Source organism: Neolamprologus multifasciatus, chromosome 17 (assembly GCF_963576455.1).
Source record: "Neolamprologus multifasciatus chromosome 17, fNeoMul1.2, whole genome shotgun sequence".
NCBI classification, from domain to species: domain Eukaryota; kingdom Metazoa; phylum Chordata; class Actinopteri; order Cichliformes; family Cichlidae; genus Neolamprologus; species Neolamprologus multifasciatus.
The window spans coordinates 28,759,097-28,776,721 of NC_140455.1; the positions used below are offsets into that span (position 1 = coordinate 28,759,097).

General features: G+C 40.2%; 1 protein-coding gene across 16 annotated transcripts in view; it reads left to right on the plus strand.

Annotated features, from left to right (window-relative positions):
* Nucleotides 1-17,625, plus strand: part of LOC146499575 (ELKS/Rab6-interacting/CAST family member 1-like) — a 148,573-nt gene that overhangs the window by 5,887 nt on the left and 125,061 nt on the right. For all 16 annotated transcript variants that reach the window (XR_014870445.1, XM_085139081.1, XM_085139069.1 and 13 more), the window contains exons 2-4: nucleotides 3,700-4,528; nucleotides 6,765-6,842; nucleotides 7,048-7,203. Coding sequence is in view for 15 of the 16 variants with exons in the window: in XM_085139081.1 (XP_084995207.1) it covers nucleotides 4,022-4,528; nucleotides 6,765-6,842; nucleotides 7,048-7,203 (741 nt within the window). In the remaining variant the exon portion in view is untranslated. The remainder of the gene's footprint in view (nucleotides 1-3,699; nucleotides 4,529-6,764; nucleotides 6,843-7,047; nucleotides 7,204-17,625) is intronic.

Consider the following 17,625-nt stretch of genomic DNA (forward strand, 5'->3'; position numbering starts at 1 on the left):
CAACGTTAGCGATCAGTGTGTCAAAGTACCAACTTGAACAGCAGCTCCAGTTGAAATGGCCGTGAACCTCAGTTATATGGATGCGTCAGTAGAACAGCATAATAAGCTAAAATGTTTCCCGTGTTGTGTGTCGTTGTTCTAGAATTCTCTGGATTTTCAAAAGACATTGTGGCTTTAGCAGAGCACCACAGAGAGTTACATCAGCACCAATACTGAAAACTGCTCAAACAATATTTCTAATCGAATAAGGCAAAAAAATAAAAATAAATTTACTGTTTAATAGTTCACACTGATTTTCCCAGTGTCTTCAAGTGCAGCAAACTCCAGCTGCTGACGAATACTGAAAGACGGAAAAGCTCTGATCTGATTTAAGCCAGTGAATAGACCTTAGGTGTAGTTTTACTGTTTCCAAGGTCAAGAATGACCTCATTGAACTTTCAGATGTTTCTTAAGGCTGAGCAATATTGCCCTTTTTACATTTGTGAGAAATGGCGTGAGGAAGGGTAAGCCTCTTGACAGATGGGTCTTGGAGAGTCATATGCTAGTGCTTGTTTGATCTCATGATACCAGCTGCATCATAGGTGGGTTTGTGTGAGTTGTTGTTGTTGTTTTTGTTGTGTATTTTTGAACCTCTGGCTCTGGCTATCAAACCAACACAAGCCTCAACCTGTGAGATACACTGGTGGTTTATTCATGTGACCCTCAGACTTGAACATCAGAAAACACAACACAGGCTGTGCTGTGTTTTCCATGAGGTCCTCAAGGAAATCAAAGTAAAAAGAGTCTGTGTGTGTGATAGATTCTGACTGTACGTTGTGTACCCTGCCTCTTGTCCAATATCTTATTGCCACAACCACTCAGTGTCCAATGTAGTTTGTCAGTCATAGCAATTTGAAAGTCAGCCTTGTATGTGCCCACAAATGCTTAAATAAAACCTAAAAAAGACTTTCTGTAGATTTTTCTATTAAAGCAAGAATTGGGACGTGAACACTTGGATTATCTACAGGTCAGATCTTTAGGGAAGGAGGAGGAAAGCCCCCAATCCACCCTTTCTGTCTCCATCTCCACAGACTCATGTTCAAATCAAGCATTAGATTTATCTGTTTTTAATGACACAATCACTCACTCACAATGGAAACTTGAAATGTCTCTATTTGGATTTTTTTTTTTGTATGGATGGATTCACCTCTCCGTATATATTCATTTTACTCAGTTTTGATCTGTGTGAATGTGCATGTCCATACTGTATGCCAGTGTGTGCATGCGTGGGTGTGTGCCTGTGCTAGAGGGAGGTCTTTGGCCTGTTTCTATCCAGGTGTGTGTTTTTGGCCCGTGGGGGGATAGAGCAGATGGTCCCTGTTTTTGTTTCAGAGTGTATGAGTGTGTGTGGCTGTAACTGACTGGCTGTCAGTAACATTTCCCTGGCCAAAGATCTGTGCCTAGCAGAGCATCACTGGGGAGTATACGCCTGTTTAAAGCCAGGCTCGGGTGAAGGAAAATTCAGATTGTTTGACTGCACAACTCACATACTCAGCGAAATTAATTAAATAATAAAACTAAGGAATGGAATTTTTGTTTACATTTAACTTTTATTGCTAATATTATTCTTTTTATTTTGAATTGATGCCCCAAAGTAAATGCAACAATTTAAATATGACCTTGCAGATAAACATCAGCTTCAAGATAAAACAGCTATATATAAGTAGAGGGTAAATATTTCTGCATTTTCTGTAAGGATTATTGTTTAATAGTGAAAAGGCAAGGCACAAGAAAAACAAGTTTCCATTCTTGTGTGCGCTGACTGTATCTGAAGCTGCACTTCTTGTAAGAGATATGGATCGGATGACCAGTGTGCGTGTCCATTGGGTCCACTGACCTGAAGATAACATCACTGGCTTAAAGAGTAGCCAAACAATGAGAAATTCTGTACCGACGAGTATACAGATCAAATTGTTTTAGAGTTTGAAATATACTCTGTATACTAAAGATGGGTGTCGGCACAGGAAAATAACTAAGTAGCTCTAAATAAAAGACTAATAAAATATGGAAACATCCTCCAGACTGAAGCACTGATTTGTTGGATGCTGTGAAAGAGAAAGTTTTCACAAGTCTCTGCAGAGTCCTGTGAAAACTCCACTCCATGATTCAGTAGCTTGTAGAATAACCTTTAGCAACAGTAACTTGAAGTAATCGTTTTCTGCATGACTTCATCATTCTCTGTTGTGGAGGAATTTCACCTTTACAGCGTTTCAGTTGGTTTTCGGGCGATTGCAACACCTTAATTCTTTTCGTTTTTCATCTTCAGATCTCACATTTTTTTTCTCTTTTCATCAGCCACAGTGTTGTAGATTCGCAGCTGTTTCTAGGATCATCACCAACATCGCAAAAAAACATATTCGAGGGCTCTTGTGTAGTGAAACAAACTTATAGAAGCTGTGAACATGCTGTTAAGTTGGGAATTTTAACACAAGAGTCTGCATTTACTCACTTTTACCATTTTCCACCCCTAGACACTGGTGCTCAGTCTGTAACTCCACTCGATTCATAATAAGTGGGTTCCACATACTAGATAAAGCTTTGAAACCCTGGAAGCTTATAGCCTTCATGAAAGGAAGTTTGAAATTTCAGAAACCTGAAAGACATTTATCACAAACACATGAGCCCAGACTCATAAATCATGTTCAAAATATTTGGGATTACTCCTTTAAATTGATTACACCGGCGAGCGCAGCCGGGATGGCGTGTTTCATTTTTAGCACCACAATAAAATCATTTGAAAGGACTGTTTGATGTGACTGACTGATCAATTTTAGTAAGTTATTTTTTATCCAACACACACTCGCACGCACAATTACCACTGTAACTGATCTCTTTATTGAGGCTTTAATAGAAATACAGACTGCTGGAAATTTATTCATCATCTTTTTTAAATACGATTTTTTTCTTGGCATCTTATTGCATAATTAAATTGAATTAAATGAAACAAACAAGCAAACAAACAAAAAAATGTAACTGACTGAAATGAACAGAGGCAAAGCAAAGCTTGTTCCAAATATGAAGTCAGCTGATTGAATGTTATCTGATGCTGCACAGCTCTAGGACACAATGTTTGATATGGTGCACGGTGTGATTAAGAACAAGGTATAACGGGTGGTGGAGAGACAAAGCAGCCTTTGTAGAAAAAGAAATCAGCCTTAATTTTTTTTGCTGTGAGTGTGCATATAGCTCAGTGTAATACTCTTGCCAGTAAGGTCGTCCTTTAACCTGCTGTTAATTTATGCTGACATCTGTGGCAGCTTTACGCCTGGCTGCTAAGTGTGCCTTAAGTGTCTTTGTGGACACAGTTTTGTGGCCACTGCTGCAGTGCAAATGCTGCAGCAATGACTGTCTGAAATAGTCAAGCTTCCATCTAGAAACTCAAGAGGCATTTTCAGTCACATTTTGTCTTGTTAGCAGATTAACATAAAAAAGTGATTCAAAATAAAAACAAGTAACGAAACCTTTGCTATGACCGGCAAATGTTGTGCAATTTGTTTCACATCAGATCGCTTTTGTATTTGCTAGCTACACTCAGAGATGTGATTACCCAGCTACTGTGCTGATCCAAACCACAGCCTAGTAAAAATCGTATTCCTTTGTGCCTTAAGTGCAGCTTGTCTTTGTCCAGTAATCAAGTCTCTTCATCTCTTTTCTTTTTAGGTGATCCCATCATCCAAACCCTTGTTGACTGCCTCGCTTGCTTTATCCAGAGGGATGCCCTATTGATTCCTACTTTCTAACAAAGCCCATGGATTACAGCAAGGGTGTTGAAAAGGCCTTGATCACAGCTGCATCACCACTATGACATATTTCAAGTCAAAAAGAGCCCAAGTTGAAGACTGACTGATTTTTTTTTTTTGTGGAGGACATCCATCTTACTTTTTTTTTTTTTTTAAATTTTGAGCATGTTTTTCTTTGATTAAGTTGATTTACTTGTTCGATCACACACATCTCTGTAGTGCACGCCACTCTTCCTGTCACCATGTACGGCAGTTCCCGTTCCGTCTCAAAGCTGGATGTTGTTGGATCCAATGGGAATGGGTCAGCATCTGGGAGTCCCGGTCGCTCCCCACGCCTGCCTCGCTCCCCACGTTTAGGACACCGGCGAAACAGCAGCAGCAGCTCCACTGGAGGACTTACAGGCACTGGTAAAACCTTATCCATGGAGAATATTCAGTCTATTAATGCTGCCTATGCAACTGGTGCCATGTACTTCACTGACACAGCTGAAGACCCGGTCGGCGTTGGGAGTCTGAGCAGTGGGTTGAATCCCTCGCTGCCCAAAAGCACCATGACCCTGGGGAGGGCTGGGGCCAGGGTCCCCTATGGGGTCAGAGCGGCTATAATGGGGAGTAGTCCTAATATAAACTCTGGAGGAGGAGGAGGAGGTGGAAGTGGAGCACTTGTACCCAGTGATGCAATAGCGTTCGGTGGGGAAATGCAAAACCAGTCTCCACAGGCGGCTACTGTGCCTCACTCTATGAGACAGGTAAAGTGCTGAATTTTCCTATTTTCAGGACAGAATTTTGTTTATAGCATATATGACATACCTAAAGTGTGGTAGAAGGGAAAACATTTTCAAAAGGTGCTGTATTATGTAAATACTCAATGGTGAATTTTCTAGTTCAGCTTTTTGGTTTTGGGATGTCAAAATTCACTTTTCTCTCAATTTAAGCAAAATACAGAAATCTGAAACAAGCATTAAAAAAAGAGAGATTCCATTTTGCTTGGGAAGCGTCGGTGATAAATCTCAAACTCATTTTACATCATGAGCCACATGGAACCACTTTGGTCTTAACTGACCAGTTAGACTCCTTTTTCTGTCAGAGTAAAGAAGTTTAATATCAAAAAGAAATTTCAGCAATAAATGTCAGTTTTTCTGCATAGAAAAGAAATGCTGCTTTGAGCTTAAATTGTAAAATTATAGAAAAAGTTGTGCTAACTCACTGTGCTGTCTGTCCTGCAATTATAAAATGGATAATTTTTGTTAATTGATAGAATGCCCTCTTTTTAGTAAATAGTGAATAAACAGGAACCCCCTGTCATTTAATTGTTTGTCTGTTACTTATTTACTTTGGTGTAGTATGAAGAGCCATGGGGAAGGTCCGTATCAGTAAGAAAAGCTGTAAAACTAATGAAAATACAGTTAAAAAGTCTAAAATTTATGCGCTTCTTCAAATGCATTTTCCAAAGCAATCCAGTTGGGCACTTTGGAGTTTTAGGCGGATCAATTATGGCCCTGTGCCTCATGTTTAACACCCATGGTCTAGATGCAGCATGTGGGATTTTTGAGTTGAATGGTTAATTTTTCCTCTTAAGTCCACCCTACACCAAATGAAACAACAAAAGTGTGGGCATTCACACAGTGTGTTTAAATAGACTAAGGTCTGCCGTCCTACTCCCTCTGCACTATTAGTCATAACCTGCTAGCTCATCTCTGAAGAGTTAGCTCGCCTCCTCCACTTGTTTCTTATTTCTTTATAAAAGCAGCAAAAATAAAATTAATCTCTTCAGCTGTAATTACTGTTACAGGGTTTTCTATTCTGCGTTTCACATGCATGTTTTCCTTAACCTGGTCTACTTTTGCACTTGCAAAACTGGCTCTGCGCACAGCCTAGAAACCTCAAATAAGTTTTTCAAAGCCAAAGCAGAGTCTGTTTGTTAAAAATGAATCCGAGTTCTGTTTAATTCTTAATAGAGTCATTCTGGTGGTATCATGAATGAAACATTGATATTTTCAACATTTTCTCATTCCTGGTGAAATGTTTTATGTAGTATATGAAGGGAATTTAAGCACAGTTATTCATGACCTGCTAAAATACACCCAGTAGCCTCTGTATTAGGTACACCTTGCCAGCACCAGGCATTTCCTTCATAATTGCCTTAACTCTTCATGGCATAGATTCAACGAAGTGCTAAAACTATTCTTCAGAAATTTTGGTCTATACTGATGTGATGGCATCACACAGTTGCTGCAGAACGATCAGGTGTACATCCACGATGCACCTGTTCTACCAGACTGTGCTATATTGAATTGAAATCTGGTGACTGTGGAAGCCATCTGAGTGCAGTGAACTAATTGTCATGTTCAAGAATCTGTTTGAAGTGATTTTAGCTTTGGAACATGGTGTGATATCCTGCTGGAAACAGTGTCCTCATCAGGAGATGGGTACACTTTGGTCATAAAGGGATGAATATCGTCAGCAACAGTGCTCAAATAGGCTGTGACAGTTAAGCAATGCACATTGTGAACTATGGGGCCCAACCCCTGGCAAGGAAATATGTTCCATACTTTTACACCATCACCATCATCCTGAACCATTGATACAAAGCATGCCCACATACCTAAATGCAAAGTTGCTGCCATATGATTGGCTGATTAGATATACAATGCACCTAATGAAGTCGCCGATGGGTGTATATGTAGAATACCCTGTTCTGATCTTCTAGCGATTAATTATTTGCCTTGTTAGACTTTAAAGGCAGTAACTCTCCCAAATGGCTGCGCATGTTTGTTTTTTCAGATTCGTGTGGAATTTCAGTGTCAGCTGTTGCTTTTGCACAGTGCTTCATGTTCAGTGTTGTCGTCCAAGATCACTTCACAAACTGCGAGCAGTGGTAGCTTCAAACAGAAAAAATGAAAATGATACGGATGAGCAGAAACTTTTAGTATTAGTGGTGAAAAACATAGTGGACTAATACTGTTTGTGTGTGTGTGTTCTCAGGTGAGAGAAGGTGCAATGTCAGACCTTCAGACTCAGTTGAGAGAAGTGCTGAGGGAGAACGAACTGCTGCGCAGAGACGTAAGAACGCTTGTACTCGTACACCCACGCCTATGAAGATAAATTCATTTATAATGCAACATATGATATCTTCTGTTTGTTTCATTGTCACTTCCTGTGGGAATTGCTATTGTAAGATTATAGCTATAAGGAGAATTTACTTATGCAAACAAATAAACACATTTATTAACATGAAGTCACTGTGCTTGATTTTGTATTCCAACAGCTAGAGGCCAAAGAGTCCAAGTTGAGTTCTTCTATGAACTCCATTAAGACGTTCTGGAGTCCAGAGCTGAAGAAAGAGAGAGCGCTGAGGAAGGATGAGGCCACAAAGATGGCTGTCTGGAAGGAACAGTACAGAGTTGTACAGGAAGAGACACAGGTAGGGAAATGATGTGTGCGTTTGTGTGTGCTTGTTTATGTCTCTGTGTGTTTCTGTGTTGCAAAATCTAATACAGTGATTCATTGTTTATATCCCTGGACTGTCTTAGCTCACTGCTCAGCTGAAGAACAAATTAAGACATGGACAGAGCAGTATGTCAACTTTAATATCCTATTTAGACTTCAGTTATTTCCCCCATCATTTCAGCTCATCCTGGATTTGTAGAAAGTCTTTATAGCTGTTGCTTTAGACAGCTTTTAGCCTCAACTAGCTCTGACATAGCTCTTCCTCTCAGTTTAGCCCCATTTTTTAAATGCAAAAATGCTAAAGAAATGATATCCTGATAATTTTTCTGGACTGTTCTGGTGGATTTGTCTTGCTGCTGCAAGACATCAGCAAAGATGAGTAAACAGATGAAATAGGCTGCTTGGTTGGGGACTCCCAGCTGTCTGTTGTTGCTGAAGCCATCTGGATAAGAAAGCGATGCAGCAGGCTGAAATATTACACAAGTGATGACACGCAGACATGTGCACTTGCAGTCACTCACACTAAGTAACACAGCATGGAAGATGCTAGCAGCAAAGGGCCAGCAGTTTAGAGGTACTTCACAACGCGACTAACTGAGAAGACACGAAGACGCAGTTTCCCCTGTTGCCTTCTCCCTTTCTCGCTCTCTCACTTTCTTAAGCTTTGGAAGCGTTTGTTGCACTTAAGGGAACACAATGTGTTGTTGTCAACTCACTTAATATTTTTACTTTACCTATCTCTGTCGGCTTCACTCCACAGGAAGAGGAGGTAAACTCAAAGGGAAAGGAGAAAATAGCACAAGTATAAATGACAACGCTAAGCGATGACTCTAAACTGAACTGAAAATAGAGTAGTGAAAATAAATAGGACAAATAATGCAAAATAGATTTTTTTTCTTTTGTTGTTTATTTATCTTGATACTCTTGTCCAATTCAGTGCATTTATAGACTTGAATGTCCAAGGCCAGTGTAAAAAAAAAGAAAAAATATGTAAATAAAAACAGAATGCAATGATTTTCAAATCTTATAACAGAAGCTGTCAGCTGATTTTAATTCGATGGGAGCAACATGTGTCAAAGATATGAGATGGAACAAAAAAAAGATGGAAAAATAAGCAGCTGTAAGAACATTTTGAAACTAATTATGTTAAATGGCAATAGATAGAATGCAATTATCTGGGATAAAATGCATCTGTAATTTCAGAATAATGTTCCTCATCTTAGAATTGCCACGAACTATGAATAATTGAAAATCTAGAGAAATCTCTGTGCGCAGGGACGGAGGACAATACTTAATTTTGTATGCCTGTGGCGTTCAGGCCCACAGATAGCACTGGATGAAATAACAGCCATGATTCTGATGTGGAGACCATTGGACAGGGTCAGGAAGACTTTTAGAAATCACCGTAAGTGAACATAGTTCACCGTGCCATCTACAAATATAGGTCATGCAAACAAAGTAGCAGCCAAGTGTGGATGTGACAGAAACACTGCTCTCCGGGTCAAAGCTCATTTAAAATGGACTGAGGCAAAGTAGTCAGACAAATCAAAATGTGAAATACTTTTAAGAAAAAATGGACATTGCGTCCTATGAGGTAAAAAGGAGCAACACCATCTGGCTTCTTATATGATACAATTATATATATATAACATGTTTAAAACCAGGGGGTACACGAAAGTGCTTCACAGTAAAAATAACAGTAAGTGATTACACTAAACAGTAAGTCATTAAAACAAGGTAAAATAGAGAAAGTAGAGAACACAAACAAAAAGCATTAGTAAGTAGAGATAGGGAGAGATCATGATTATCCAGAGAAATGAGTAGCGATACAGCAATTAATGAGCAATGAGAATTAGTCGGAAAAGCCAAGTTTTCAAGCGTGCTTTAAAGGATTGAATGGAGTCAGAGGCACAAATTGTAGCAGGAAGACTATTCCAGAGGTTTGGTGCTATAGAGGCAAAAGCACGATCGCCCCTAGTCTTAGATCGTAAAGAACGGCTGGGAGTATAGAGACTGAGGAGGTCGGTGAGATAGTCAGGGGCAAGGTTGTTTAGGCATTTGAAAGTAAGCAGCAGAACTTTAAAATCAATATGAAATTTAATAGGCAGCCAATGTAAGTCAGAGAGCACTGGAGTAATAGAGGCAAACTTTCTAGTTCCGGTTAGGAGACGAGCCGCAGTATTCTGAACGAGCTGTAATCTTTGGAGGTGATCAAGTTGGAGTCCAGAGTAGAGCGAGTTACAATAATCTAATCTGGAATTCACAAAGGCCTGTATCACTTTTTCAAGATCAGATATTAAGTGTTTGACCTTTGAAATTTGGTGCAATTGGAAGAAGCCAGACTGAGGAAACCTGTTTATCCAGCTTAAATGAACTATCCAGACAAACACTTAGATTACTTACAGTATCTGTAAGAAAGCCAGCAAAGGGACCAAATCGAGCAGCTAGCTGGTCTCAAGGAGTGTGACTATCAAACACCATAATCTCAGTTTTCTTCTCATTTAAAATGAGACAAAGGGCTGACAGCTGCTCTGTAACCTCTTTCAAGCAGTCAGACAAACGATTCAATGAAGCTGGCAGGTCATTAGACAATTGGAAATAGATTTGAATGTTGTCAGCGTTATAGCACTTGTTTCTCTAATGGTATGGGGGACTACGGGTGCTGAAGAGGATATACACATTTTAGAGCAACATGTGCCATCCAGATGATGTCTTTTAACTGAAATCCTTGCAAATTTCAGTAAAACAACGCTAAACTGCGTACTGTATCCAGTACAACGATATGGCTTTGTAGTAGAAGAGTCCGAGTGCTGAACTGGCCCGCCTTCATCCCAGACCTTTCACCAGCTGAAAACATTTGGCCTATCATGAAACAAAACACAGGTTAAAGAAGACGAAGGACTGTTGAACAGCTAGACTGAAGAATAGGACAACAATCCCAAATGTCCAGCAACTCTGCCCAGCACCTGGTCTCCTCAGGTTTCAGATGTTTGCAGACTGTTATGAACTTTTTGAGATGTGCTGCTTCAATAACGTTGCTTCAAGATGATCTTATTTGTTCCTTATAATGGTACATTTTCCAGGTTATATACAGTGGGGCAAAAAAGTATTTAGTCAGCCACCGATTATGCAAGTTCCCCCACTTAAAATGATGACAGAGGTCAGTAATTTGCACCAGAGGTACACTTCAACTGTGAGAGACAGAATGTGAAAAAAAAAATCCATGAATTCACATGGTAGGATTTGTAAAGAATTTATTCGTAAATCAGGGTGGAAAATAAATATTTGGTCACCTCAAACAAGGAAAATCCCTGGCTCTCACAGACCTGTAACGTCTTCTGTAAGAAGCTTTTCTGTCCCCCACTCGTTACCTGTATGAATGGCACCTGTTTGACCTCATCATCTGTATAAAAGACACCTGTCCACAGCCTCAACCAGTCAGACTCCAAACTCCGCCATGGCCAAGACCAAAGAGCTTTCGAAGGACACCAGGAAAAGAATTGTAGACCTGCACCAGACTGGGAAGAGTGAATCTACAATAGGCAAGCAGCTTGGTGTGAAAAAATCAACTGTGGGAGCAATCATCAGAAAATGGAAGACATACAAGACCACTGATAATCTCCCTCGATCTGGGGCTCCACGCAAGATCTCATCCCGTGGGGTCAAAATGATCATGAGAACGGTGAGCAAAGATCCCAGAACCACACGGGGGGACCTGGTGAATGACCTGCAGAGAGCTGGGACCAAAGTAACAAAGGTCACCATCAGTAACACACTACAACGGCAGGGAATCAAATCCCGCAGTGCCAGACGTGTTCCGCTGCTGAAGCCAGTGCATGTCCAGGCCCGTCTGAAGTTTGCCAGAGAGCACATGGATGATACAGCAGAGGATTGGGAGAATGTCATGTGGTCAGATGAAACCAAAGTAGAACTTTTTGGTATAAACTCAACTCGTCGTGTTTGGAGGAAGAAGAATACTGAGTTGCATCCCAAGAACACCATACCTACTGTGAAGCATGGGGGTGGAAACATCATGCTATGGGGCTGTTTTTCTGCCAAGGGGACAGGACGACTGATCCGTGTTAAGGACAGAATGAATGGGGCCAAGTATCGTGAGATTTTGAGCCAAAACCTCCTTCCATCAGTGAGAACTTTGAAGATGAAACGAGGCTGGGTCTTCCAACATGACAATGATCCAAAACACACCGCCCGGGCAACAAAGGAGTGGCTCCGTAAGAAGCATTTGAAAGTCCTGGAGTGGCCTAGCCAGTCTCCAGACCTCAACCCCATAGAAAATCTGTGGCGGGAGTTGAAAGTCCGTGTTGCTCGGCGACAGCCCCAAAACATCACTGCTCTTGAGAAGATCTGCATGGAGGAATGGGCCAAAATACCAGCTACTGTGTGTGCAAACCTGGTAAAGACCTATAGTAAACGTTTGACCTCTGTTATTGCCAACAAAGGTTATGTTACAAAGTATTGAGTTGTATTTTTGTTATTGACCAAATACTTATTTTCCACCCTGATTTACGAATAAATTCTTTACAAATCCTACCATGTGAATTCATGGATTTTTTTTTTCACATTCTGTCTCTCACAGTTGAAGTGTACCTCTGGTGCAAATTACTGACCTCTGTCATCATTTTAAGTGGGGGAACTTGCACAATCGGTGGCTGACTAAATACTTTTTTGCCCCACTGTATGTTTTTGTGTTCAATTCTGAATAGATTAAGGGGTTATGAGATTTATAAATTGTTGCATTCTGTTGTTTGTTTACATTTTATGTAGAATCCAATTTTTTGGAATTGGGGTTGTATTTGTTGGAAGAAGGTGATGGTATGTCTAGGTGGAGTTAAACGGTGTCTTAAGATGTTTTTAAGTGTAAATGAGTCATTCCAGGATTTGGTGGTGGCAGCAGACACCTAAAGCTTGTAAAGATCGTTGCAGCCGTACTTAATGTGAAGACAAGGCTTTATGCTTGATTGGCGAGCTAACAGATGATGTCACATTTCTGTCATAGTGGTGTCACCAGTTCCTATAACATTTTACACTTAAACCTGAACTGATCGTGTCATCCACTTTTGCTGATACAACCATGTCACTGGCCCATGTACTAGTTTGTCACATTGGCAATTTAACACCTGCTCTGATCTCTGCATGCGTGTGTGTTTGTGTGTGTGTGTGTGTGTGTGTGTGTGTGTGTGTGACAGGCTTTGATGTTTAAATGCGGAAAAAAAGTGGGAAAGGATTTCAGGTTGTGAAATTACATCACCAAATATTAAATCAGTGTAAGAGAAATTTCAGCCAGTTTCACAGGTGTTGGAACATGCGCGGTGTGTGCGTGGCTCCTGATATGCTGAGTTTAGATGTGTGTTTTGCGTGTCCGCATTAATTCAAAGTGGTTCAGTGTGTGAGAATAGATCAAACAAAGGAGCACATGATAAGTTGATTAATCTATCATGTACTTGGCCAGCTGCCAGCCCTACACTAATCCTCAGCTGCCTTCACACACACACACACACACACATGCACACACTGCTTTGTGCGCGTGCATGTGTGTGACTGTGCTGTGCCATAACAGTGAGTGAATGCACATGCCAAGGCATGATCTGTGTTATTGGAAAATATGCTCTGTACGCTCACCCCCCCTCTCCTTTCACTTTCATTCCCATTCTTTCCTCCAGATAAATCACACCCATTTAACACAATCCGTTTCACTGCCTGCTCTCGCCGTCCTGCCACTTTCTCTTTTTCTGTCTAATTCTTTCAGTGTTTTCTGGCTTTTTGTTTTCCTCCCACTCCCATTTTTCTCCCCTCTTAGTCATTCTCCTTCTCTTCTATTTCTGTCATCACATGCTAAGTCAGCTTTCACATTCTCTTTCCACCCTCCCTCCTGCCGCTCTCTGTCTTCGCCATCATCTTCGCATTAGAAATCGAATTAAGTTACCTCCCAGTAATTTTGGGATATGTGAGTTCGGAGACACACGCACACACATGCACAGTGGCTCACGCCCCTGCTGAGGAATGCTCATCTCTTCTCCACCCTCTGTCTTGCCTTTCCCTCCTTTCCTCCTTACTTATTCACCTCCTCCTACATGCTCAGCCTACTATCTTTACCTCTGTTCCACCAGCTTCTTTCTTTATCTTTTCCTCTTTTTTCTCTCCGGACTTCCTTGTGTCTTTCCTTTCCTCACAAGTACATTCAGTGTCTCATTGTAAAAGCCAGGAAGACAGGCAGCCTTGTATATGTATAGAGGCAAGATCCAATTAATAATATAGCTTGAACATATATATTTTGAACATGTGTACTTTATTTAGTGTTAAATCATGCAAAACTTCACATCTCATTTAATTCAATGAGTGTTTTTACTGCTTTCTTACATTAAATTGACTTATGATTGGAAAAAAATAGAGCAAAAATACAAAAAAATAAGCAAAAATCGCAATGATGATGCAATGATGATGGAGTTAAAGGGGTTCGTTTAGTGTGGCATTCTTAAAGATTGTTGAAGTTAGGATTTTATTAGTATAATATGAATACTGATGCTCTTGGTACTAGGGCTGTCGAGATACCAATAACAGTAGAAATACACGATTCTTGGTAGTCAATTCTATACTAGAGATGGCACGATACCACTTTTTTATGTCCGATACCGATACCGATATCATGAATTTGGATATCTGCCGATACCGATATGAATCCGATATAGTGTGTTTTTTAATCAATAAAACGTTTTTTTAATATCTTGCTGCATTTTGTATAAGTTTATACTCAAGTTTAAATAAATAACAACACTAAAGCTATTCTGTTATACCTGTATGTAAAAAAAAAAAAAAAAAAAATACACTGCGCCCAAAATATTTCATAGTTCAGCAACACTGATCAATCTAATAAACTTAAACCTACTCAATCCTTCCTATTCTGGTATTTTAAAGAGTACTTAGCAGAAATATTAAGCAACCTAACTAATAGGGTTGCAAACTCCCAGCAAAAAACAAACAAACCACCCTCCACCTCATGATGCTTAATCGATGTAATCAAATTTAATTTGATGCAGGGGGAAAAATGCACAGAAATAAATTATTTTTCAAGAATAATTAAATAGATTCAACATCTTTCTTCAACAGAATTGCAGACTGCACAGATGGTATCTTCCCAATGGAAAAAGTACTATAGCTTACTAGGGTATATTAGACTTAACAGTTACTATATACAGTAATGGACTTCTATAGATTTTACATCAGATTAAAACTTTGGGTGTAAGAGTCAGATAATTATTTATTAAAAGCTAGACATTTTAAATGAGAACAAGAAAGAAAAGTATGTCTTTGTGCCCCCTTTTCCCTGTTCATGCCCTATCGGCCCCCCTGGCTAAACTTTGCTAGATCCGCCCCTGCACAGTTACCAGCCGTCAGCTGCGTAGAAAAGGATCCTGGTGTAGAAAGTAATATTAAATAAATTCTAACAACAGCTTATCAAGCTTAAACGTGCTGCTGTTGTTCAGCCGCTGGTTTCCTCTTTCTGGTGAGAAGTGGGCCAAAAACTAAGAAGAGAGACGGACTCGCGACAGAAAAGCCGATCAGCTGATCATTGATTTCATGATTGAAGTAGCAACAGGAGAGAGAGAGAGAGAGAGAGGCAGTCGCTCCTAATATCTGTTGTTAAGCTTAACATGGGAATGCTTTACAGACATTCAGAGATGAACTTACACACTTGCTTTACTTCTCTCTGGGATAATTTCCTCGGAGATGAAATGCTGGTTTGCTAGTGAGGCTACAAATACACACAGCCTCTCTATCACGTGATGCATATTACTGCGACGTGCTACGGTTATGAGCCGAGTTACGCCGTGTAGCAAGTTTTGTGAGGTGCTTTTATGATATTTAATGGATCGGATTACATTTTTTATTTCTCACCGATATCCGATCCAGTAATTTGGGTCAGTATCGGACCGATACGTAATATCGGATCGGTCCATCTCTATTCTATACCAGAACAAAATGCTTATCCTGTGTTCTTAAGCATAAACCCTGCTATTATACCTAGCACCTGTGGCTAAGCTAGCAATGGCTACTCAGCAAAAAGTGCTTAAACCAGCATGACTCTCCTGTAATGAGGTCTCTTTCAAAGACTGTTTTCCTGTCTAGCGATTGAGAAACACACAGCAATGTTAAACAAACTCGCCTAACACCGGAAGTCAACTGTGTTATAGGAGGGATAAAACTTTGTTTGTCCTGGCTTCTATCTGTACCTTGGTTCTGGTACAGGTACCAATTTAGTACGGGTTCTCAACACCAATCCCTAGTCGCTCCAGAGCTCTGACAAACTCACAGAGGTTTTATGTGTCTTTCAGATGAAAACAAAAACAAATAATTTGGGCAAATACAGGAAATTTGCCAGGTTCTCAGTTGAATCAAATGAGAGGCTTTTGTGTTATGTCCATGCTGAGGTTTAGATTATTATTCTCCTGCTGTACTCTCATTTGCTTTATATTGTTTAATTTTCTTCTAGTTGTTATCAAGTTATTCTTCCGCCTGCTTATTGCTGACTCCCTCTCCATCTCTTCTTCGATAGCCTCACCATTTCACTCCTAGTATGGGACTCCTCTTCTCACTCTTCACCTGTGGAAAAGAATAGACACACCATAGTCTCACAAATGTATTGATCTGCATACACACGTCCACTCTGTTCAGTATTGTCTGTCTTACTTGTCACGTTTAGTGCACAGCCTTGCTTCACTTTCTGAAATGTGTTTGAGCGTGCCGGTTTGAGTGCGCTCACCCGATTTGTTCCACCCCTTTGATCACAGTAGGTAAGTACAATGTTTCGTGCTGGAAGAGGGGAGAGTGCGGGGGAAAAAAATGAAGAAGGAATGTTTGGAATGCACAAGGGAAGCATCACTTTCCCTACTTTCTCCCCATCCTTTCCCTCTCTTTGTTAATTTGTTTCATATACAAAGCAGTTTTATCTTTTTGTATCTCCTCTCTCCGTCACGCTTCCTTCAGTTTCCTTTAAAAAATATGTGACTTCACACATTCACAATAGCAGTTAGTATTTATGGCGTCCAACAACTCAGCATCATAGTTTCCATTTGTTGGTGTTCTGTCCCAAAAATAAATCTGTGCACGACAGAAGAAGTAAAAAAAACAGAGCATGCTGCTATTTGGTCTGCAGTCCAACCTAAATAATCAGATTAAAGTGTAATGCGATATGCACGTTGTGCTACACGTTGTAATTGTTAACAGGTTTTCCTCATTTTAAGTATAGGAGTCTTACTGCTTGTTCTACGCAGTTTGTCCCAGCGTTGAATCACCCCGTCTGAACAATGACCGCTCTGTCTGTCCATTTCTGGAGCTGCTAGATGCAATCTGTCATCTACTGTACTCGCGGCAAGTCATGTGACGTCAGAAGCAACATGTGTGAGATTGTGTGTGAAAGACACTCAGAGAGAGAGCACGACTGTATGTATGTATGAAATAGTTTTTAGAGTTTTCGACCTGCTTGTTTTCTGATAGCAGCCTCATGCACATGTCAGGAGTGGTTGTGATTATGTAAATGTGTGTGTGCATGTATGTGCTGTGCTCTCTTTATTTATGCAGGGTGTGTTTGTGTGCATTGTCATTTGGATGTATGCATCTTTTGTTGTGTTTGTTTGCTGGATGTGAAAGAGAGTACCATGAGGGAATCTGTGTCCTTGTTGGCAGGCTTATGTGCACGTCAGTACAATTGGGCTTTTGTGTGCACATGTGTGTGTGTCTGTGTTTGTGTGTCTGCGGGGGCACAAAATGTGTATTGTTGTGTTGATGTATTTGCATATGGGTTTAGCGTGTATACAAATCACGCACATAGACACAGACTTGCAGGTGCATATCTTGCAGAGAACGTCTACATACTCTGTACTTACTATTTTTATTTTGTGCATATCTCTCTACTTGTATGCAAAAATTTGTGGATTTTAAAGAATTGTAAGGCACATGTCAGTGTTGTGATGTTTGTGGGATTGTGCATGCACGCTCACCCATGTGTGTCTTTTTGTTTTGGCTGCCAATCGCTTTTATACTGCTGCACCGTTTTCATTCTTTTCAGTTATTTACCTTCATAGTTAAGGTGCTGATGGGAAATAAAACTCTGTGTGTGTGTGTGTGTGTGTTACTGTAGAGAGGCAGAAAATGTTTTTCTCCCATCATAATATATGAATTCGTTGGCATTCCTCTTCTTACAATTCATTTAAAGTTGTCTAAGCATTGCATGTACTGCATATTGGTCTAACTTTAAGCCATAGGTGCTGTTTTCTGTTTATTTTTGGAGAAATGAATCTGTGAAAGTGTGAATGAGGCTGGATAAGTAAGAGGTTAATTCAAACAGGCAGTTGTGCACAGTTCCCGACACACCTGGGCG